Here is a 23,774-nt window from a genome sequence, read left to right as displayed (position 1 = left end):
CTTTGGATATTTATTTCATAAGGTATTAAAAAAAAGAAAAAATGGAAAGAAAATATCTTCAGTTTATATTCCGAGTCCTTCAGTTCCCTATCTGAAAGTAGATAGCATGTTTCATCATTATTTGCAACCTTTTGGAATTTTAGTGGGTCATTGTGGTTATCAGAATTCTTAAATGATTCAAAGTAAGCTCGATAATAGTTATTGTATAAATTGTTCTTCTTGTTCTGCTCATTTAATTTTGAATCAGTTTATATAACTTTTCTTCATTTTTGTGAAACTATCTCCTTCATAATTTCTAATAGCACAATAGTTTTCAATCTCCTTCATATACTATCACTCGTTCAACCATTCTACCATTGATGGGCATCCTTCAACTTCTTTGTTACTAACAATATCTTAGTACATATGAACCTTTCCCTTTTTCTCTTTGGAGAATTGACCTAGTTGGAGTATCTCTGGATCAAAGGACATGCAGAATTTAATAACTTTCTTGACTTTATTTAAATTTTCTTTCCAAAATGAATTGACCAGTTTACAGTTATATCAATAGCACCCCCCCCTGAATTTGTCATTTTTCTTTTCTGTCAACTTTACCAATCTGATGAGTGTGAGATGGTAACTCAGAATTGTTTAAATTTGTATTTCTATAAATAGTACATTTCCATTTTAAGGAAAATCCCATGTATTCCTTTTGCTTTTGTGTTTGTGTATGTGTGTTTTTTTTTAACATGATTAAGTATATCTTGTCAAAACTTTTTTTGCTATCTATTGATATAATTATATGATTTTCATTTTTTTATTCATTTGGATAATTATGTTTAAAGTTTTCCTAATATGACACCAGCTTTTCATTCCTGGCTTAAAATCAGCCTCATTATAGTCTATAATCTTTGTGATATGTTGTTATAGTCTCTTTGCTATTTTATTTAAAATTTTTCATCAATGTTCATTAGATATATTAGTCTATTGTTTTGTTTCTCTATTTTGATTCTTATGCTTTTGATATTAAGATTATATTTATGTCATAGATGGAATTTTGTAGGGCTCTGCTTTTATTATTTTTTCCAAACTCTTTATGTAGTATTAGAATTTATTATTCTTTAAATATCTGTTAGGATTTGCCTATATTTATCTTGTCCCGGAATTTTTTTTCCATTGACAATTAATTTATGGCTTACTTCATTCCCCCCTTATTATAGGGTTTCACAAGTATTCAATTTCCTCTTCTGTTGTTTTGGGCAATTTTTATTTTTGTAAATATATTTGAGTCAGTTTTAATTGGCTTATGGTACAGGAAGATAGCTCCTAATAATTTATTTTCTCTTGATTATTAATTTGACTTTTTAACTTTTGATCCTGGCAATTTAGTTTTCTTCTTTCTTCCTTTTTTTTTGTTTTTAAATCAAGTTAGCTAATGACTTATCTAGTTTATTATATTTTTAAAAAAGAGCTTCTAATTTTATTTAGTAATTAAAAACTTTTTTGCTTTTAATTTTGTTACTGTTTCATTTGATTTTTCAGGATTTCTGTTTTGATGTTTAATTGGAGTTTTAAATTTTGTTGGTTTTTATGTTTGTTAAAAATTTGTATGCTTAACATTTTTACCTATTCTTTCTTATATTGATGAAAGCATTTAGAGATATAAAATTTTCCTTAAAATATTGCTTTGGTTGCATTGCAGAAATTTTGGGATCTCCTTCCATTGTCATTATCTTTAATGAAATTATTATTTCTATGACTTACTCTTTCATTATTTAGAATTGTTATTTAGTCCTTAATTAAATATTTTTGCTTCAAAGACTCATTGTTGGATATGATTTCATTATATTTTTGTTCATATAAGATGTATTTAGTATTTCTGCTTTTATTTTTTGCATTTGTAAGGTTTTTGTATTTTAATACATCATCAATTTTTTAAGCGAAAACATATGTGTACTCCTTTCTCTTCTCATTCACTATTCTCCAGAGGTCTATCATATTTAACTTTTCTAAAGTTCTGTTTAGGTCCTTCATGCCTTTTCTGTTTAGATTTTTCTAGGTCACAGAGGGGGTAAATTGAGGTCCCTCACATTATAGTTTTTAATGCTTATTTCTCCTTATAACTCATTTAAAATTTTCTTTAAGAATTTAGATATTCTATCATTTGGTGCATGTATGTTTTATGTTGATATTAATTCATTGTCTATGGTACCTTTGAGCAAAATATACTTTCCCTATTTATCTTTTAATTACATACATTTTTGGTTTTATATTTTCTGTGGTCATGACTGCTACTCCTGCATTTTAAATTTTAGCTTCTCCAGCCCATTATTTTAACTGTGTGGATTTTTCTGTTTCAAGTGTGTCTTTTGTAAACAACACATAGCTGGACTCTGATTTCTAATCCATTCTGCTCTTTTCTTCCATTTTAGAAATGATTTCATCCCATTTCCATTTACAGTTGTCATTCTTAATTATATATATATTTCTTCCATCCTCTTATCTTTCTCCTTTTTTTGCTGCTCAGTTTTCTGATTCCTTTTTAAGAGTTTGTTTTGTTTCTAATCTCTGCCTCCCTTAATCTTCCCCTAATTGTCCCTTTTGTTCACTCCTCCCTCTTTCCCTTGTTTCCCCATTAGATGAAATGTGTTTCTGTACCCAACTGTGTGTGCTTATCCTGTGCATTCTTCCCTGCTTTGACCACTTTAGATGAGAACAAGGTTCAGGTGTCCCTCACTGCTGGAGTTTGGCAAGTGGGAGGTAGGGTTGTGGGGCAAACTGTAAGGACATCCACTGAAGAGTTTAAAGTTGAAGATGCTGGCAGTGGAAAACAATAACAGATTCTTGAGTATGTCACATAATTCATAAAGTGTTTTAGGAAGACTAATCTGGCAAAAGTAGCTGGGTTCTGTTGATGGGAAGAGATCCTGGAGGCAGGAATCGGTGTTAACATAGATATGAAGTAATAAAGGCTTGGACTAAGGTAAAGGAGAGGACTAAGGTAAAGGTGGACCTAAGAGACATTTTGAAAGAACCTAAAGATCTTGTTGGTCAATTTTATTTGAGAAATGAAGTCAAAGAGAAAAAAACTAAAAAGTCATATAAAAGCACATTCTTATTGATTTTCTAGATATTCAGGATATATGAATGAGATGGGTATGGTTCAAGGTGGAAAAATTAAAGCCTCTACATTAGATGTGTTATCACCTGTGGTTATCTTCCTTGATTTAAAAGAAAAAAAATATAGGACCTGAATTCCAAACCATCAAATGTGTGTCATGTGTTCTAAACCATCATATTGTATGGGTGGGGACTATAGCAATCATTTTAATTATTTTTACTTAAGCCCATAGGTGACTTACCATTTCTGCCTTTTTCCTTTTAGTGTGCACAAGTGCTTCCTTGGCTGACATTGTGTTTCTTGTTGAAGCATCAAGCAGAATTGGGTTAGAAAATTTCCAGCTAGCTGTAGAGTTACTGAGGAAAATTATTCATACTCTAATTATTGGCCCCAACAAGGTTAGAGTTGGCTTGGTGCTTTATAGTGATGAGCCCAGGCTTGAGTTTGGCCTGAACACATTTCTGAGCCAATCAGAAATCTTAAGCCACTTGAACAAGTTGCCATTCATAGGTGGCAAGACCAAGACAGGAGCTGCTTTGGACTTCCTCAGGAACACAGTATTTACTCAACAGAAGGGAAGTCGGTACAGACAAGGAGTACAACAACTTGCTGTAGTCATCACAGAAGGCTATTCCCAGGATGAGGTGGACAGGCCAGCTTCTCTCCTCCGACGGGCTGGGGTCACTGTCTTTGCTGTGGGCACTTTGAAAGCTTCAGGAAGCAGAGACCTGAACAAAATAGCATCCCACCCACCTCGGAAGCATGCCATCTACCTGGAATCATTCCTGCAGCTCTCAGTGATCACGGAAAAGATAAAGAAACGTGTATGCACAGAGATTGTGCAGAAAACCTTTTCTGTTCCAGTGATGACCCGTACCCTGCAAGAAGGTTAGAGGCCTTTCCCCCCTTCCCCTCCCCTCCCCTCCCCTCCCCTCCCCTTCCCTCCCCTCCCTTTTCGTCCCCTCCCCTCCCCTCCCTTTTCGTCCCCTCCCCTCCCCTCCCCTTTCTTCCCCTCCCCTCCCCTCCCCTTCCCTGCCCTCCTTTCCTCCTCCTCCTCCTCCTCCTCCTCCTCCTCCTCCTCCTCCTCCTCCTCCTACTCTCTCTCTCTCTCTCTCTCTCTCTCTCTCTCTCTCTCCCCCCCCCCATGGGGCGTAGAATGTATCTTGTTCCTACCTGTATGTATGCTAAGGATATGTGAATTAATCAATGTGGGAGAGCTCATGGCCCTCCTTTCCCTCTTTCCCTGATGCCAGATCACAAGCTATCCAGTACCTAGTAGCAGACTCTAGAATTACATGAAGAAACTCTCAGTGGACACATGGGGGACAAAGATGTTTGAAACCCTAGAAAATCTGCCTTGGGGACCAAGGCTGGAATCCTCTATGCTATTTGATCATAAGGGGTAGATGTTAAACTCTATTAATGTACTACAGGCTTCTATATCCTTCATCTAGACAAAGCAAAATGAAGCTCCCTTAAGGAGGACCTCAGTTCAAGTAGGGAGCTCTCATTCCTCTAAGGACTGTGCCAGTCATTAGTGTCTCTGCAGTGGGCTTTACTGGGGTGGAGCAGGGAATGTCTGGTTCTAAAAAGAAGTCATGGCTTCATAAGAGCACATATTTAATTCTGCAGTCTCATTGTCATCATCATCATCATCATCGGCCTCATTGTCATGGTCACTAACAATTGCATCAATGGCACTTTAAAATAATTTTACAAAGTTCTTTCTCATGGCCACAGATATAACTAATTTATAACATATATATTATCTGAATTAACTGGGTTAACTTTTAGGTCAGGTATGATATTTAGGGCCAGCAATCTGGTTTGGGAATATATATATATATATAAACTCTGGACAGTTTGGATATAATACATTAGGGAAAGGTGAAAAGGGGATTTGGGATCATCTAATCTAATTTTAATCTATCTATCCCCACCAGATCTAATAATCCCTGCAAAGGGATTTCTTCTTAGAGAACTTCCTATTTGATTTCTCCCTATCCCAAATCTATAATCCCTAATCTTAACTAACCTTAAACTCTACCCCACTTTGTTAGAATTAAGGAAAGGGTTTGTGTAAGGATTTGCTAAGGCCATGGAAGGTCTTAGATCCAAAAGGATCAAGACTTGATCTCATGGACTTTGCAGCTGGATCAGGTTCACCAGAGACTGCCTCGATGACAAACAGCAAAACAGGAAATCAGGAATGGATAGACTCTAAGAAGACTGCAGCTGACACATCCAGAGATTATCCAGAGAGCCCCCAACTTTCTTTCTCCCAGTCTAAACTCCTTCCAGAGTTCTAGAATCTTCCTACTGGCCTCATGCTACTTCCCTGCAAAATGTCACCACTTTCCTTACAACACCACTCTGTAAGGTGTAGAGTGAAAACATTCCTATTCCCTTAAGATGCAGTGTGGTACAGTAGGAAGGACCTGACTTTAGGGTTTGAAGGTCTCAATTCAAATCTTTTCCCTGTGGGACTTTTGGTGAGTTACTAAACCTCTTTAGACATTTCTTTTGCAGAATGAAAGGGTTGGACTAGATTATCACTGAACCTATTTCCCCATTTTATAGATGGGGAAATGGATGCTCAGAGAGCGATTTAGCTGTGGCTGCATCACTAATTAGTATTGGAGTTAGGAGTCAATCTTAGGTCTCTGGGCCAAATCCAAGATTCTTTGTCCTGTGCTATGCTCTCTCCTCATATACTCCCTACATGAAAAGTCTTCGGCAGTCATGGAAGACAAGCTTGTTGCGGGCAGGAATTGTTTCCTGTTTATTTGCAGCATCTAGCATGATGCCTGGAACATGGTGTGTGCTTCATTGATGCTTGATGATAGACTGACTTCTTAGGCTTTGCCTCTGAAATCTCCTTGTAGGGCTTTCACTGTTTCTTTGTTCTTGTTGACTAGGCTGTGTTAGCACCGAGGAAGCCGATTTCTATTTCCTCATCGACGGCTCAGGCAGCATAAACCACGATGACTTTGCAGAGATGAAGACGTTCATGATTGAGCTGATAAGCACGTTCCGGGTTGGTGCAGACCATGTGCGGTTTGGGGTTGTCCAGTACTCCGACTCTCCCACAGTGGAGTTTGACATCAGACAGCACAGCAGTGTGGCCCAGCTGAAGAGTGCCATCACAAAGATCTGGCAAACTGGAGGTGGCACCCGCACTGGAGAAGCCCTGACGTTCATGAAGCGTCTCTTTTCGGAGGTTGCCAGGGACAAAGTCTTGCGTTTTCTCATTGTGATCACAGATGGGCAGTCTCAGGACCAAGTGGCCCAGGCGGCGGAGGAACTGAGGCAGGAAAACATCACCATCTATGCCATTGGTGTCAAATCTGCCGTCACCAAAGAGCTCCTTGAAATCTCTGGCTCACAAAATAGGATGTTTTTTGTGAATGACTTTGATTCCTTAAAGCCTATTCAGCAAGAAGTCATACAGGACATCTGCTTCTTAGAGGGTAAGAAAGACGAGGGGATCCCACATCAGCTTCCACCCATCATCCATAATGTGGTGGGCATGGACACTGCTTGTGTAGGTCACATCTTCCATCTTGTTTGCAGATGGGAAGAGCAGATTAGTTAGGTCATCACGAGAGTTATGTTGACCTGCGAAGAGTCAGATTTTATGGTCTTTCTTTTATCTACTCAGACATAGCCATACCATGGTTTATTGGCTTGAGAAAAGGATGAGCCGAGTCTTGTAAACCAAAATGGATTTACTTTTCTGCCTGAGCTGCTGCATTTCCAGGGAGGGGGTGAGGCGGGGGGGGAAGGGGTGGGCTCCCCTAAATTAATTCAGACGTTGAGTGTTTTTCTTTCCTTTTACATTTGACCAGTATGTAAGGGTATGAAAGCTGACATTCTCTTCTTGGTTGATGGCTCTGAGAGAATCAACACCAGAGACTTTGACAAGATGAAGGAATTCATGATGCAGATGGTAAACAAGTCAGATCTTGGCCCTGAGAAAGTACAGATTGGCCTCTTGCAATTCAGTTCAAACCCCCAGGAAGAGTTTCGTCTCAATACCTACTACTCCAAGGTGGACATTCTTAGGGCCATCACTGGTATGGTACAGATTCGAGCAGGTGCCCGAGTGGGGAGTGCCCTATCCTTCAGTTTGCCTTACTTTGAGAGGTCAAGAGGAGGAAGACTTAATGTACCCCAGTATTTGATCATAATTATTAGTGGGAAAACTGGGGATGCTGTGAAAATGCCTGCTAAGGCCCTAAGAGATAAAGGAATCAAGATTTTTGCCATTGGGGTACATAAGGCCAACAACTCCCAGCTGCTGGAAATCACAGGTGCCCAAGACAAGGTGTATTATGAGGAAAACTTCGATTCTCTCCTTTTCTTGGAGAAACAGATATTTTTTAGGTTCTGCAATATGGAGGAAGGTAAGTGACAACCAATCTCAGTGTTATTTTTTTAATTCACATATGAAGCAAGTAGATGATTGCCAATAAAGATTTGTTGGGTTTAATTGAACTGGAAAGTTTTCTGAAGTTCGGTGGCAGGTAGGGGTGAATGGAATGGGAGACTTCCCCTTGAGCTCTTGTGTACTATGTTAGTGGGTCTGCAAAGCTCACTTTGTAAGATCATAGACTCATAAAGTCTCATGGTTGGGGGCTTTTTAGGTTTTCTATTTGTCTCATACACAGACAGGGACAACCTCATTGGCACCATCCCTGGAAGACATTCATTGAGTCTCTACTTAAAGCCCTCTATGAATCCACTATCTCCTTATGTCACCCATTCCACCTTCAGATGGACCCATTAGATAGTTTTTTCTCTTTGCTTCTGGATTGCTCTTTGGTCTTGAGTAGAACAAGTCTGATTTTATTTCCATGGTGTAGACACCTTCAAATATTTGAAGAGAGCCAGTAATCTCCTTCTCTTGGAATTCCTGGTTCCTTTGGAGCAGCTTAGGTGCCATCTTCTGCATGGGTTCCTCAGATATAGTGCTCTCTCCTTATTGACCCTCAAATTATTTTTTACTTATTCTATACACTGTTTTTTATCTCTCCAATGAAATGTAAATTCTTTAAGGACAGGGGCTATTATTTTAAATATCTCTTCATCTAGTATAGATTGTCAATCAATCAATCAATCAATCAATGAGGCAACAAATATTTATTCAGCACTTGCCATGTTCCAGTGAATGTACTAATTTAAAACTGAGAGTGAGTTAGGATTGGAATCAACATGTCTATGTTCAAATGTTCTGCTATATTCTTATTAGACTCATTTCATCAGGTCCCTAAGTGCATAGGCAGCAGGGTCTGGGTAGAATTAACTCCTAAACTAGATTCCCCAACTCTTTCACCTTCCCTCTGAAAATTTATAAGAGCTGAGGGCATGAATAGGTCCAAAGTAGGCACCTGGAATATATGAATGAATGAATGTACTAGCAGTTTTCCTTTTCTCTTTCTCACAGCCTGCAAAAAGACAGAAGTAGCAGATATTCTATTCTTGGTGCATGCTTCTGGTGGCATCACCAGTCAAGAACTCCTAGCCATTCACAGACTCATGGAAGCCATTATCAATGACTCACTGGTTGGAAAGGACAATGTGAGATTTGGGGCTATCTCCTATAGTGACAATTCAGAAGTACTGTTTTCATTGGACACCTACATTACCAAAGCACAGATTAGGGATGCTGTTTTCCACTTGAAACCAAAGGTGGGAAAAGCCCACACAGCCACAGCTTTAAAGTTTGCCAAGGAAAGGTTTTCTGAGATGCATGGAGGTCGCCAATCCTTGGCTGTCACTCAGATCTTGGTGCTCATTACCAACAAGCCAACTGAATCTGAAGAAAAAAAATACCTACAAGAGTCAGCACAGACTCTGCAAGAAGCTGGCATTGATGTTTTTGCTATTGGAATAAAAAATGTTAAGAGGCCAGAACTTCAGGCTATCACAAAGCATCGGGACCGATCATTCATGGTGCAGAGTTATAATGAACTTTATAATTTGCATGAAAAAGTGACTCATATTATTTGTAATGAATCAAAACCAAGTAAGTGAATCTTCCTTTCTCTCAAAAAAAAAGATTTTTTTTGGTGATTTTATACCACAAAATGCCAAATTAGTTATTATTGTCCTTCCTTGAATTTACATTCAAAACAACAACAAAACCAAAATTAAACAAAATATATGGATAAAACATTTCAGTTAAAAGCATATGCACTATTTTACCACCACACATGCTCACTCTCCTCCAAGTGGGGGAAGTATATTTCATTAAGACTGACCATTTCCAATTACTCTTAGTTTAGCTTCCTGTCCCTTAGTGCTGTTGTTGTTTAAGTCATTGGATACATTGACACAGGATTCTGCTTTCTTTGTCCTGAATCAGTTCATATGAATCTTCTCATGTTTATCTGAATTCTTCATTTTTACGATTTCTAATTACATAAGAGTATTTCTTTGCATTTATAGACTACAATTTCTTTAGTCAATCTCCAGTTGATGGGCACTCACTTTGTTTCCAGGTTTTGCCAATCCCTAAAAAATTAGTGAGCCTTTTTTCAAATACATAATTTCTTCAATAGCTCTTCTCAATTGAATCTTGCTTTTGTGGCTATTTGGGCAGTCCAGTCTGATTAAATGACAATCTTTCTTTCTTTCTTTCTTTCTTTCTTTCTTTCTTTCTTTCTTTCTTTCTTTCTTTCTTTCTTTCTTTCTTTCTTTCTTTCTTTCTTTCTTTCTTTCTTTCTTTCTTTCTTTCTTTCTTTCTTTCTTTCTTTCTTTCTTTCTTTCTTTCTTTCTTTCTTTCTTTCTTTCTTTCTTTCTTTCTTTCTTTCTTTCTTTCTTTCTTTCTTTCTTTCTTTCTTTCTTTCTTTCTTTCTTTCTTTCTTTCTTTCTTTCTTTCTTTCTTCCTTCCTTCCTCACCTTCTGTCTTGGAGTCAATACTGTGTATTGGCTCCAAGGCCGAAGAGTGATAAGGGCTAGGCAATGGGGGTCAAGTGACTTGCCCAGGGTCACACAGCTGGGAAGTGTCTGAGGCCAGATTTGAACCTAGGACCTCCTGTCTCTAGGTCTGGCTCTCAATCCACTGAGCTACCCAGCTGCCCCCAACTATATTTCTTGATGGGCTTTTAGGAATACTTAGCCAACTTCCAACTTGGAAAGGATGGCATCATAATTTTTGCTCTAGATTATTATACTTTTGGAAGTCTTTTTGATTCACTCAGACCACTCAGTCTTGCTTTAGGGCACTCACTGAACCCCATCTAGCACCCTAGATGTTACAGGAAGGGGTAGGATCATGGCTTGGAGAGCTAGATGGACCAAGGGTAAATAGAGAGTATTTACATGTCAGAGATTAAAGTGAGGTCTAAGAGGTCTAAGAGAGAAATCAATTAGTTTGGACAAAGCATTGAGAGAGAAAGTGAGAGGCTGGTGTCATATATAGGTTGTTTCAGGAATTTAGCCTGTGGTTGGGTGGACGGACCAAACTCTTGTATCCTAGGGACATGGGATATGGAACCAGAAGGGTTTGTAGAAATTATCTTGTTTAACCCCTTGTTTTATATAAGTGAGAAAGCCTAGATTACTTGCCTAGGATTGTACTTATAGTTAGTGGTAGAGTTGTGATTCAAAACCATGTCTTTTAAATTCAAATCTAGAACTCATTTCAATAGTCTAGAGGTTCTCAAACTTTTTTGGTCTCTGGACCTCTTTACACCATTAAAATTTGGGCCAATACCCCCCCCCCCCAAGAGTTTTTGCTTTGCATATTATATCTATTGATATTTACCACATTAGAATTAATGTCTTAGGATTAGTATGAAAATAATTGGGACCTTGCAAACCTCCCTAAAGTATCTCAGCTTCCTCCAGAGAATCCCAGACCACACTCTGAGGCCATGTCTTCTCTCTAAGTTATCAAGGAATTGCTAGAATCAGGTTCCAGATGATAAAATGTAGCTCATTCAGAAGGGAAGCCTTCTAGGGTGAGATGTATGGAATGGAGTGAGAATGAAGGATATAAACATAGGGAACAGGGGCTATCAAAGAAACAGGTAGTTTTGCTCCAGTCTTTTATAGAACTTCCCCTTCTTTAATGCTGGGAGAGTATATTGGCAATACCTCCCTTGTTATTGCCCAGCTGGGAGCTACATGATGCTGGGACAGCATAGAATAGTATAGACATTTGAATTAGATAAGAGAATCTTGGAGCAATAGAATCATAAATTCTGACCTAGTCAGGAACTAAGAGGGCATCTTACCAATGTAACTACTTCATTTGCCATATGGCAAAACTGGAAACCAAAGCAATTTGCCTAAGGTTGTTCTGTGGGCAGAGTCTGAATTTGAATCCAAGTTCTTCTGTCTCCAGATGTGGTGCTCTTAGGAGCAGTCAGGGTATCTTTCAAGCTATATCAGCTAATAAATCTACCTAAATTTTAAGCAGTGAGAATTTTAGTTATGCGAAGGTTCTGATTGATTTAACTGATTTAAAGTAATCAAAATTGAAAAAAAAGACCAGTACCTTTTTGGGGGAATTCTTTTCCATATTTTCGAGTCATATTCTATGACTGGACTTGAACACACTTAATGCTGGTGTTCAATGAGCCATCTCTTTCTGAGGCAGCTATGGTGTCCTGGATAGGAGAGCTGGTTTCAAATCCAGGAAGACCTGAGTTCAGACCCTCCCTCTGACACGTACTGGCTATGTGGCCCTGGGTGAGTGGCTTAACCTCTCAGGGTATCTGGGCAACCCTTTAAGATCTAAATTATAGAAAAGGTGCTACCTCGCACTGATAGAGAGTGGGAGTTCCCTTACCTTTGTGTTCTGTGTTTCATTGGAGTCACTGGTCTCCTCTCTATCCATAGCCTCATCAGGTCAGTGGTGCATTTTCCACAATGCACTAAAAGTTTTACATGCCCACAGCCCAATTCCTTTTATTTTTAATATGGTTTGTTGAAAGGCATGGACCAATGTTTTAGTTAATTCTAATGGCTCAGTCGTCTGGGGTTGGGAGTAAGAGTGAAGACAGGAAAAACAGCAGGGGAAAAGACTTGGACAAAGCCTTTTCCAAACCTGTATTTCACTTTAAAAATGATTTTTTTCTTTTCCAGTTTGTGGCCATCGGGAAATAGACCTTGTGTTTCTCATTGACGGATCCTCCAGCATCCATCCCCGAAACTTCACTGCTATGAAGACCTTTATGAAACAGATAGTGAACAGTTTTACTATTGGCAAAGATAGAGTCCGCATTGGGGTAGCTCAGTATAGCACTAATCCTCAGAAGGAATTCTACCTGAATACTTTCTACTCCGGTGCTGAAATCAACCAACACATTGACAAAATTACCCAGTTGAGAACTCAGACATACACCGGCAAAGGGCTGAGGTTTGTGAAGAGCTTTTTCGAACCAGCCAATGGGAGCCGGAAGAACCTCCATGTGTTACAGAGCCTGGTAGTCATTACTGATGGGATGTCCAATGATTCTGTAGTGGAAGCAGCAAATGACCTAAGAAATGAAAAAATCCAGATTTTCTCCATTGGTATTGGTGTCATCAACCTCTTTGAGCTTCAGCTTATTGCTGGCAATGTGAAGAGGGTGTTTGTGGTGGGCGACTTCGGACAGCTGGGCAGTATTGAGAGGAAGGTTGTCAGGGAGCTTTGTGTACCTGCCGATATTAGTGATCCTGGTGAGTGAGAATGATATATGCGGTTCATTGTTTTTTATTTGAAAATTTTTATTTAATTAACTTAGAATATTTTTTCCATGGTTACATGAATCATGTTCTTCCCCTCTCTTCTCCTCTCCTCCCCCAACCCTCTCCCATAGCTGACATGCAATTCTGCTGGGTTTTACATGTGTCATTGATCAAGATCTATTTCCATATTATTCATATTTGCACTAGGGTGATCTTTTAGAGTCTACATCTCCAACCATATCCCCATCGACCCATGTGATCAAGCAGTTGTTTTTTTTTTCTTCTGTGTTTCTGCTCCCACAGTTCTTTCTCTGGATGTGGATAACATTCTTTCTCTGAACTTCCTCAGAATCATTCTGGATCATTGCATTGCTAACATAGGCTGTTCATAATTTACATTTCTGTGATGAGTCCTGATAAAAGTCTGAGATAACTTATCTAATGGAATATATATAACTTTATAGAGACTTACTACATAAAGACAGACAAGGAAACAAATTAAGATTAGACCAGAGTCCAAGAAATAGGAGTTTTATTCCTATATTCTCTTCTGTCCTCTTGTCAGTGGAAAGATGCCTTAAAGACCCAGCTAGATTCAGGTCTTTCTTCTGTCACCTATTAGCTATGTGACCATGACTTAAACTCTTCTTAGCCTCTCAGCTACCCAGTGTTATCCTCAAAGGCTACAAGTTCCAAATGAGCTACTAATAGGTTTGGATGGAGGATTCTAATTTAAGTATTCTTGCCACCAATGAAATTACAGGTTGGTATCATTGAAAAAAATGCCAACCCTGCCGAATCCTGATTTAGCAGAGCTCCATTAACGAAACTACAGATGCATTGCTGTTCTCTTTCTTCAGCATCAGTTCAGACATGTCTTCCTTTGATTAAAAGCTCTTAGTATTTCTAAGCTCATAGGCTCTTAGATTCAGGGACTTTGGAGGTCATCTAGTGCAATCTACTCATTTTATAGATGAGGAAAACAGAGACCTGGAGAGGTGACCAAGGTCAAGAGTTTATTTTCAAACATAAAAAATAAGAATCAGTTAATTAATTAAGGTTTTAATATGCTATGTTCCTAAGGCAAAAATCAAATAATAATCATTCTTTTGTTAATGGACACCAAAAAAAAAATAAAAGAAGTATGACCCCAAAGAATCATAGTTAGACTGTAGCTTGTTTTGTGTTTTTTCTTTCTTTTAAACTCAATATATTTTTCTCTGTGTTTTAGATACTGGAGGAGGTTCCATTGATCAACATAGAAAATAGAGGACTAATCTAATTTTATAAAGCACATACATCTTTATAATTAATGTGATTATTGTACATCAGTCTAGACACATACAAAGTATGTTTAGCCATTATAAGGTATACCAACTAGGTAAAATTAAAAAAAAATCTTGATATTAACACAGTAGGAAATCTTCTCAGGATATCTCTTAGCATGAAACATAATTAGTGCCTCAGTGAAATTATTTTAGAAGAAACTTGAGGAAGTAAATGTTCTCAGGAATATAGTTTCTTGGGACCAATTGATTCATGGCTTCTACAGGTCTAAGTCCTCTCCCAAGGTTTGCTGTTGTGGATCTTATTTTAAGTTAAGTTCTGCTCTGCCAGAAGTTGGTGGTATGGATGATAGGGGCTTTTTATGAGAAGCTAAGATTTAGATTCACTCATAGTTTTCCTGGGCTGGCACTCTATGATGTTAGAACACTATGAAAGAGTTGTCTAAGGCAGAACTTTGAATGGATATTTGAGAGACATAAACACATACTTTCTTTTCAAATGCAAAAGACACAGCCCTACTAGGGATCTGAAAATAGCAGAGAGATTATTTGTTTGTAGTATATCATAAGAGTTGTAGGACCTGGAGTTAGGTGAGATCCTGTTTGGAATCCTGTATCTGACATTAACAAGTTGCCCTGGTCCAGGAATATTACCTCCCAGTTTCTTCATCTGTAAAATGAGAACAATAATCTTAAAAATATCTTCTTACCAGGCTTGTTGGTAAGGATTATATATATATATATATATATATATATATATATATATATGTGTGTGTGTGTGTGTGTGTGTGTACATATATGTGTACATATATATGGATTTATTATATATATGAGTTGTTATTTAGTGATTTCAGTCATATCTGTCTCTTTATGACTGCTCTTGTGGGGTATCCAGTATCTTGACAAGATACTGGAGTGGTTTGTCATTTCCTTCTCCAGCTCATTTTACAGATGAGGAAACTGAGGCAAACAGGGTTAAGTGACTTGCCTAGGGTCATACAGCTATTAAGTGTCTGAGGCTAGATTTGAACTCAAGAAGAAATTTCTTGACTCCAAACTTAAAACCTCTATCCACTGAACCATCTAGCCGCTTCAAATGATATAACCCACTTAAAATACATGGCAAAAACTTCAAGCTTAATACATGATTTCTATGGTCCCTTCCAATTCAAAGTCTCATGAGACATATTATCCAATGCTTTTGTTTCAACTATTCCCAATTCAAATAACATGCAACTAACAAAGTAGCCAGGAGTGACTATTTTGGGGCTCTTCATATCAGATGCAGCCTAACTCTTGAATTTTACTTTTTATTTGGGTCAGAAACAAATGATTATTGCAAAGTAATAATTATATGCACCCCCTTTTGATCACCACATCTCTGATTTCATAGTCACCATATTTTAGCTACCACACTTGTGATACAGGGAGCTCCCTGTAGGTAAATTTCCTTTGCCAATGTAGATGAACCCTCTCTGTAGTGCAGTCTTAGAGAGTTGTCTAGGTGACAAAGGAGTGAAGGGATTTGCCCATCCTTCCTAGAAGAACAGGTGTCTGGGGCAAAGCTCATCTACTCACAAACCTTCCCAAAAAAAAAGAGAGAAAATTTGGGTGTGAACTTGTGATTTCATTGTTATAGGGAATATCCACTGAAGAAGCTGCCATAATCAATGAAGATTGGGCCATTCCTGGGTGTTTTGTTAGCTGGTTATCTGAAGAGAGTGAGAATTTAAAGGTTTTATGATTCTAAGACTAATATATGAGAGACATGAAACCAGGATGAAATTTGTACTGGGCTAAAAATGGTTATAAAATAAAGCAAACTAAAAATGGATTTTTGGAAAAAATGAGGTTTGATATTTAAACACGACCACAGAGCAAGTTGTATCAATGAGTTTAATAAGTGCCTACTATGTGTGAGGAACTATGCTAACCACAAAAAACGGCAAAAACAATCTTTGCCCTAAGTGAACTGCCAATTGTTTAAAAAAACGTGGTTGAACAATTTGATATTTTATTTCCTCCCTAATTATATGTAACAACAATTTTTAGCATGTTTTCCAGAATTTTGAGATCCAACTTGCCTCCTTCCCTTACTTCTCCTCTCCTTGAGATGCTAAGCTAATTTGATTTAGGTTCTACATGTATGATCATGCAAAACATATTTCCATATTGGTCATGTTGTGAGATATAAATATAAAACCAATATAAAAACAAAAAATAAAACCAATAAATATAAAACATATAAAACCAAAACCAACAAAAAAAAAACACACAAACAAAATAAAGTGAAAAATAGTATGCTTTGATCTGCATTAAGACTCCATCCATTCTTTTTCTGGAGATGAATAGCATTTTTCATCATAAGTTCCTCAAAATTGTCTTGGAGCATCATAATGCTAAGAGTAGTTAAGTCTTTCACAGTTGGTCATTATACAATATCGCTTTTATTGTGTACAATGTTCTTCTTGTTCTGCTTTTTTTACTCTATATCAGTTCATGTAGGTTTCTCCAGGTTTAAAAATATCATCCTGCACATCATTTCTAACAGTGCAATAATATTCCATTGCAACCATATACCACAATTTGTTCAGCCATTCCTCAATTGATGGACATTTCCTTAATTTCCAATTGTTTGTCACCACAAAAGAGCTGCTATAAACTTTTTTCTACAATAGGTTCTCCATTCCTCCTTCCCCTTTTTAATCTTTTTGAGATATAGACCTAGTAGTGATATTACTGGATCAAAGGGTATACACAGTTTTATAGCTCTTTGGGCATAGTTCCAAATTGTTCTCCAGAATGATTGGATCAGTTCACAACTCTACCAATAAAGTATTCATGTCCTAATTTTGCAATATTCCCTTTTAAAAGATCACTTTTCTTTACTGTCATATTAGCCAATCCGATAGGTGTGAGGTGGTACCTCAGTTTTAATTTGCATTTCTCTAATTAACAGTGATTTAGAACTATTTTTATATGACTATAGTTCATTTGATTTCTTCATTTGAAAACTGCTTATTCATACCCTTGGACAGTTTTTCAATTGAAGAATGACTTGTATTCTTATAAATCCAACTCAGTTCTTTATATATTAAAGAAATGAGGTCTTTATCAGAGAAACTTACTGTAACCCCTCCCCCCCCATTTGTTGTTTCCCTTCTAATCTTACTTGCATTGATTCTGTTTGCACATAATTTAAAAAATTTTAATATAATAAAGATTATTCATTTTATATCTAGTAATATTGGTAGACTCTTACTTGGTCAAAAAATCTTCCTTTATCCATAGATCTGTCAGGTAAACTTTTCCATGCTCTCCTAATTTGCTTATGGTATTACCCTTTATGTCTAAATAATATACACATTTTGATCATAGTTTCTGCCATATAGTTTTCCAGTTTTCTCAGTAGTTTTTGTCAAATAGTGAGTTTTTGTCTTCAAAGCTAGAATCTTTAAGTTTATCAAACAGTAGAGTGTTATGGCCATTTACAACAATTTTATAGTGAATTTATTACATTTATCTATCATTTTATTTCTTGCCAGTACCAGATTGTTTTGATAATTACTGCTTTATGATACAGTTTGAGATCTGGTATGACAAGGCACTTTCTAATTTTTTAATTAACTTCCTTGGTATTCTTGACCTTTTGTTTTTCCTGATGAAGTTTGATATAATTTTTTCTATCTCTATAAAATAATTTTTGGTTGTTTTATTGGCATTGCATTAAATTAGTAAATTAATTTAGATAGAATTGTCATTTTTATTATATTGGTTCAGCCTATCCTTGAACAATTAACATTTTTTCCAGTTGTTTAGATTTGATTTTATTTGTATGAAAAATGACTTTTAATTGTGTTTTTATAGTTCCTGTGTTTTTCTTGGCAAGTAGACTCCCAGGTATTTTATATTGTTTAGAGTAATTGTAAATGAAATTTCTTTTTCTACCTCTTGCTGCCAGCCTTTCTTGGTAACAAATAGAAATTCTAATGATTTGTGTGGATTTATTTAATATTCTGCAACTTTGCTAAAGTTGTTAATTATTTCAACTAGTTTTTTATTTGATTGTCTAGGATACTCTGAATACAATCATGTCATCTGCAAAGAGGGATACCTTAGTTTCCTCAGTGACTACTTTAATTCCTTCAATTTCCTTTCCTTCTCTTATTGCTATGATTATTATTTCTAGTACAATATTGAGCAATGGTGGTGATAATAGGCATTTTTGCTTCACATATTATTTATTTCCTTATTATGAAGGCTCCTAGCTTATCCCCATTACAGATAATACTTGCTGATGGTTTTAGTGGATACTACTTAGCATTTTAAAGAAAGCTCTACTTTATTCCTGTTCTCTCTAGTGCTTTTAATATGAATGAATTTTACATGTTGTCAAAAGCTTTTCCTATATCTAATGTGACTTCTGTTAGTTTTGCTACAGACATGGTCATTTATGCTGATAGTTTTCCTAATAAAGAACCAGCCTTCCATTACTAGTATGAATCCCATCTGGTCATAGAGAATGATCTTTGTGATATATTGCTGTAGTCTCCTTGCTCATATTTTATTTAAAATTTTTGCATTCATTAAGGAAATTGGTCTATAATTTTTTTCTCTGTTTTTGCTCTTTTTGCTTAGGTATCAGCACCATATTTGTATTATAAAAGCAATTGTATTTTATTTTTCATAGAGTTTATTAATGACTTATTCAATTTCCTTTTCTGAGATGGGGTTATTTCCTCATCTGTTAATCTGGGCAATTCATATTTTTGTAAATATTAATCTCTTTTGCTTTGTTTGTCAGACTTATTGGCATATAATTGGGCAAAATAGCTCCTAATCATTGCCTTAATTTCTTCTTCTTCACTGGTGTTGAGTTCACCCTTTTCACTTTTGATGCTAGTAATTTGATTTTTTCTTTCCTTTAAAAAATTAAATTAACCAATGACCTATTTATATTATTTGTTTTTCATAAAATCAACTCAGTGTTATTTATGAATTCAATGGTTTTCTTGCTTTCCATTTTATTAATTTCTCTTTTGATTTTTAGGATTTCCAATTTGGACTTTAGTTGGGAGTTTACATTTTTTTCAGTTCTTTTAGTTGCATGACTAATTTATTTATCTGTTTTTTTCTCTCTATTTTATTTACATAAACATTTCAAGATATAAAATTTCCTCGTAAGTATTGTTTTGGCTATATCCCATAAGTTTTGATATATTATTTCATTATAGCCATTTTCTTTAATGAAATTATTTATTGTTTCTATTATTTGTTCTTTGACCCACCCATTCCTTAGATTATTTAGTTTCCAATTTATTTTTATGTTTTCCCATGGCTCCTTATTTTTTTTAAAAATCCTTACCTTCCATCTTGGGATCAATACTATATATTAGTTCCAAAGCAGAAGAGTGGTAAGGGCTGGGCAGTGGGGATTAAGTGACTTGCCCAGGGTCACACAGCTATAAGTATCTGAGGCTAGAGTTGAACCTAGGACTTCCTGTCTCTAGGCCTGGCTCTTAATATACTGAGCTATCCAGCTGCCCCCCCCCATGGCTCCTTATTGATTGTAATTTTATTGCATTATGATCTGTAAAGGGTACTTTTATTATTTCTGCTTTTCTGCATTTGGTTGTGAGTTTTTAATGCCCTAATACATGGTCAGTTTTTGTGTAGGTGCTGAGAAGAAAGTCTATTTTTTTTTCTATTCCCATTCAATTTCCCCCAGAAATCTATTAAATACAAGTTTCCTAAAATTCCATTCAGCTCTTTAATTTATTTTTTGTTTGATTTTTTTAGTTGTGAGAGGGGAGAGTTGAGGTCCTCCCTAAGAATGCTTTTTCTATCTTTATCCTCCTATAGCCCATTTAATTTATCCTTAAAAAATCTGGTGGCTATACTATTTGATGCATGTATATTGTAACTGTGAAAATGTGATTTGCCAAGACTGTGAATTGCCAAAACTGTAAAGGTTTCAGCCAAACTGTAAAGATACATTTTAGTGTCTTGATTTAAAATCTAAAATTAAGTGGTCGCCATAGAAAAATTTCCAAATATGAAAATACCCAAGTCAGCTGGGTTTTATGGAGATTTTAATTAATGCAAATGAAGGAATTAAGGGAAAGAGAGAGAAAGAGAGAAAGAGGCCATTTGGCCTAGGCCTGAGCCTAAGGGAGAGCGAGTCAGTCTTTATCACTCACCACAAGATCGTCTTCAAGCAAGCTCCGAACCTCTGAACTCCAACTCCAACTAACTTCCAATCCAAAAAAATAACTCCAACTCAATAAGTCCCTTCCTTTTTTAAAGAAATTTTCTCTTATGTTACCTCCTCTAAATTTTCATGTCTACCAATCACAGTAGATGCTTTTTCCCAGGACTGCCCATTCCTAGTTCTTCTTTTGTTCTCATCTTCTCTGGTTAGATTAAATCCTCTGAGTACTTCACACCTCTTTTGTTAAGCTTGCCTTTTGTAAGTTACTTGACCTTTTTAGGTGCTAATTTAAACTTTATAGGTTCTTAGCACCTTTTTGTATTAGATCTAAAAATAGACCTAGCTTAAGGTTCTAGCTTTACTATAAAGTATCAGTTGGGGACTTTCATTGTTCAATCAGGAGTTTTCAACTTTATCTTCCCCAAGGCACTGTTTTGAGTAGGTGGAGTAATTTTAAAAGTTCCCAATACATTACTGATGAAGTACCTCCATTGTTACAAAAGGGGAAAAACTTAACCAAATCTTCTAAGGTACAGTCTGAGAAGTTTTAAGATTCACAATATTAATACTGATATAATTTCATTGTCTGTGGTATTTTTTCAAGATGTAATTTCCTTTCTTATCTCTTTTAATTAGATTTTTTTGTTTTAGCTTTGACTAAGATCATGATTTCTACCCTTGCTTTTTTTTTACATTAGCTTAAGCATAAAAGATTCTACTACATCCTTATCTTTACTTTGTGTGTATCTTCCTGCTTCAAATATATTCCTTGTAAACAACTTATTATAGGATGGTTTGTAATCCATTCTTCTATCTGCTCCTCTTTTATGGGTGAGTTCATCCCATTTTCATTCATAGCTATGATGACTGTGTATTCCCCTCCATCCAGTTTTCCCCTTTTTTTCTCCTCTTTCTCCTTTTAATCTGTCCCTGTCACAAGTGCTTTGCTTCTAACCATTGTCTCTCCCAATTTATTCTTCTTTCTATTGATATCCCTCCTTTTCTTAGTCCCCTCCTACATTGCTTATAAGGTAAGACAGATTTCTATACCCAGTGGAGCATGGACCTTATGCCCTCTTTGAACCAATGTCAATGAAAGTAAGATTTAAACATTACCTATCATTACCTTTATTCTCACTTCCACTGTAACAGTATTTTTGTTTCTCATCAGATGAGATAATTTACCCTATCTTATCTCTTCCTTCCCTCTTCTCTCAGTGCAATCATCTTCACACCTTCATTTATTTTGGATATCATGTCATCAAAATCAACTTATTCCCATACCTTCTGTTTATATATACTTCTTCTAACTGTCCTAATAATGATAAAATTATTGTTAAAAGAATAATTTTCCTATATGGGGATATAAACAGTTTGATCTTATGCCTTAAATCCATTAAATTTTTTCTTTCTTGTTTACCTATTTATGCATCCTTAATTCTTGCATTTGAACATTAGAATTTCTGTTCAGATCTTGTATTTTCATTAGGAATGCTCAGAAATCCTCCATTTCATTAAATAATCATTATCTCCCCTGAAAGGATATATTCCATTTCACTGGGTAAGTGATTTTTTGGTTTTAAATCTAACTCCTTTGCCTTTTAGAATATTATATTCTAAGCCTACTGATCCTTTAAAGTGGAAACTGCTTAGTCCTGTGTAAGCCTTACTGTGGTTCCCTCCATGATATTTGAATTTTTTATTTCTGGCTGCTTGCAAAATTTTCTTCTTGACCTGGAAGCTCTGGAATTTGGCTATTGTATTCTTGGGAGTTTTAATTTGGGGATTTCTTTCAGGAGGTGATTAATGTATTCTTTCAATTTCGGTTTTACCCTTGTGTTCAAGGATATCTGGGCAGTTTTCTTTGATAATTTCTTATAATATGATGACTAAACAAATGGTTCAAGGATATGGACAAATAGTTTTCAGATGAAGGAATCAAATCTATCAATGATTATATGAAAAAATGTTATAAATCAATCTTTATTAGAGAAATTCAAATTAAAACAATCTTGAAGTACCTTAAAACAAAGAATACTATCTTCCTCCAGAAGAACTGTTGGAGTCAGAATGCAGATCAAAGCATACTGTTTTTCATGGATTCTTTCAATTTCTGTTTTACTCTTGTGTTTAAGGATATCAGGGCAATTTTCTTTGATAATTTCTTATACAATGACTAAGCAAATGGTTCAAGGATAGGGAAAAGTAGTTTTCAGATGAAAGAATCAAAGATACCAATGATCATATGAAAAAATGTTTTAAATCACTCTTTATTAGAGAAATTCAAATTAAAACAACCTGGAAATACCTCCTCATGCCTATCAGATTGACCAGTATAACAGTAAAGAAAAATGGTAAGTGTTGGAGGAGATGTGGCAGTATTGGGACATGAATGCATTGTTGATGGAGTTGTGAACTGATCAAATCATTGTAGAGAACAATTTGGAATTATGCCAAAATGGCTATAAAGCTGTGCATATCCTTTGGTCCATTAATACCCCTACTAGTTCTATATCCCAAAGAGTTAAAAAGGGGAAAGGACCTACTTGTACAAAAAAAGTTTATAACAACTCTTTTTGTGGTGGCAAAGAATTGGAAACTAAGAAAAAGCCCATCAATTGGGAAATGACTGAGCAAATTGTGTTATATGATTGTGATGAAATATTATTATATTATAAGAAATGATGAAGAGAATGATTTCAGAAAAAGCTAGAAAGAACTACATGAACTGATGTAGACTGAAATATGCTAAACCAGGAAAACATTGCACACAGTAATAGCAGATGCAGAACATTTCTGAAGGACTTAAGACAAAGAATACTATCTCCTTCCAGAGGAAGAATTATTGGAGTCAGACTGCAGATCAAAGTATATTGTTTTTAATTTTAACTTATTTGTGTTTTTATTTTGGAGTTTTAGTTTCATATGAATATTCTCTTATAACAATGAAAAATATAGAAATATATTTTGTATGATCATATATTTAGATAACAGATCAAATTGCTTACCATCTGTTGGAGAAGAAAAGAAAGGTAAGGAGGGAGACAATTTTGATCTAATTGGAAAACATGTTGACAATTGGTGTTGTATATAATTGGGAAAATAAAATATTTTTTAAAAATGAGATATCTAGGCTTTTTAAACAAACATTATGGCTTTCAGATAGTCCAATAATTCTTAAATTATTGGATCTGTTTTTGGTCATTTGTTTCCCAATGATATATTTCACATTTTCTTTTATTTTTTCATTGTTTGGATTTTGTTTTAATATTTCTTGATGTTTCATGAAGTCCAATTGTCCAATTCTAATTTTTAAGGAATTATTTTATTAATTGAGCTCTTTTTTCTCCTAAAACCCTTACTTTCTGCCTTAGAATGTGTATTCAGTATCTGTTTCAAGATAGAAGAGTGATAAGGGCTAGGCAGTTGGGGTTAAGTGATTTGCCCAGAGTCACACAGCTAGGATGTATCTGAGGTCATATTTGAACCCAGGACC

General features: G+C 35.9%; 1 protein-coding gene across 1 annotated transcript in view; it reads left to right on the top strand.

Moving 5' to 3' along the window:
- LOC100030437 (collagen alpha-4(VI) chain-like) overlaps positions 1 to 23,774 on the top strand; it is a 202,575-nt gene that overhangs the window by 13,504 nt on the left and 165,297 nt on the right. Inside the window, exons 5-7 of the mRNA XM_056800678.1 lie at positions 3,365 to 3,988; positions 6,019 to 6,570; positions 6,949 to 7,506. Coding sequence (XP_056656656.1) covers positions 3,365 to 3,988; positions 6,019 to 6,570; positions 6,949 to 7,506 — 1,734 coding nt within the window. The remainder of the gene's footprint in view (positions 1 to 3,364; positions 3,989 to 6,018; positions 6,571 to 6,948; positions 7,507 to 23,774) is intronic.

The sequence above is a fragment of the Monodelphis domestica genome, chromosome 5 (assembly GCF_027887165.1).
Source record: "Monodelphis domestica isolate mMonDom1 chromosome 5, mMonDom1.pri, whole genome shotgun sequence".
Lineage (NCBI taxonomy): Eukaryota > Metazoa > Chordata > Mammalia > Didelphimorphia > Didelphidae > Monodelphis > Monodelphis domestica.
This window is presented reverse-complemented; position numbering and strand designations above follow the sequence as displayed.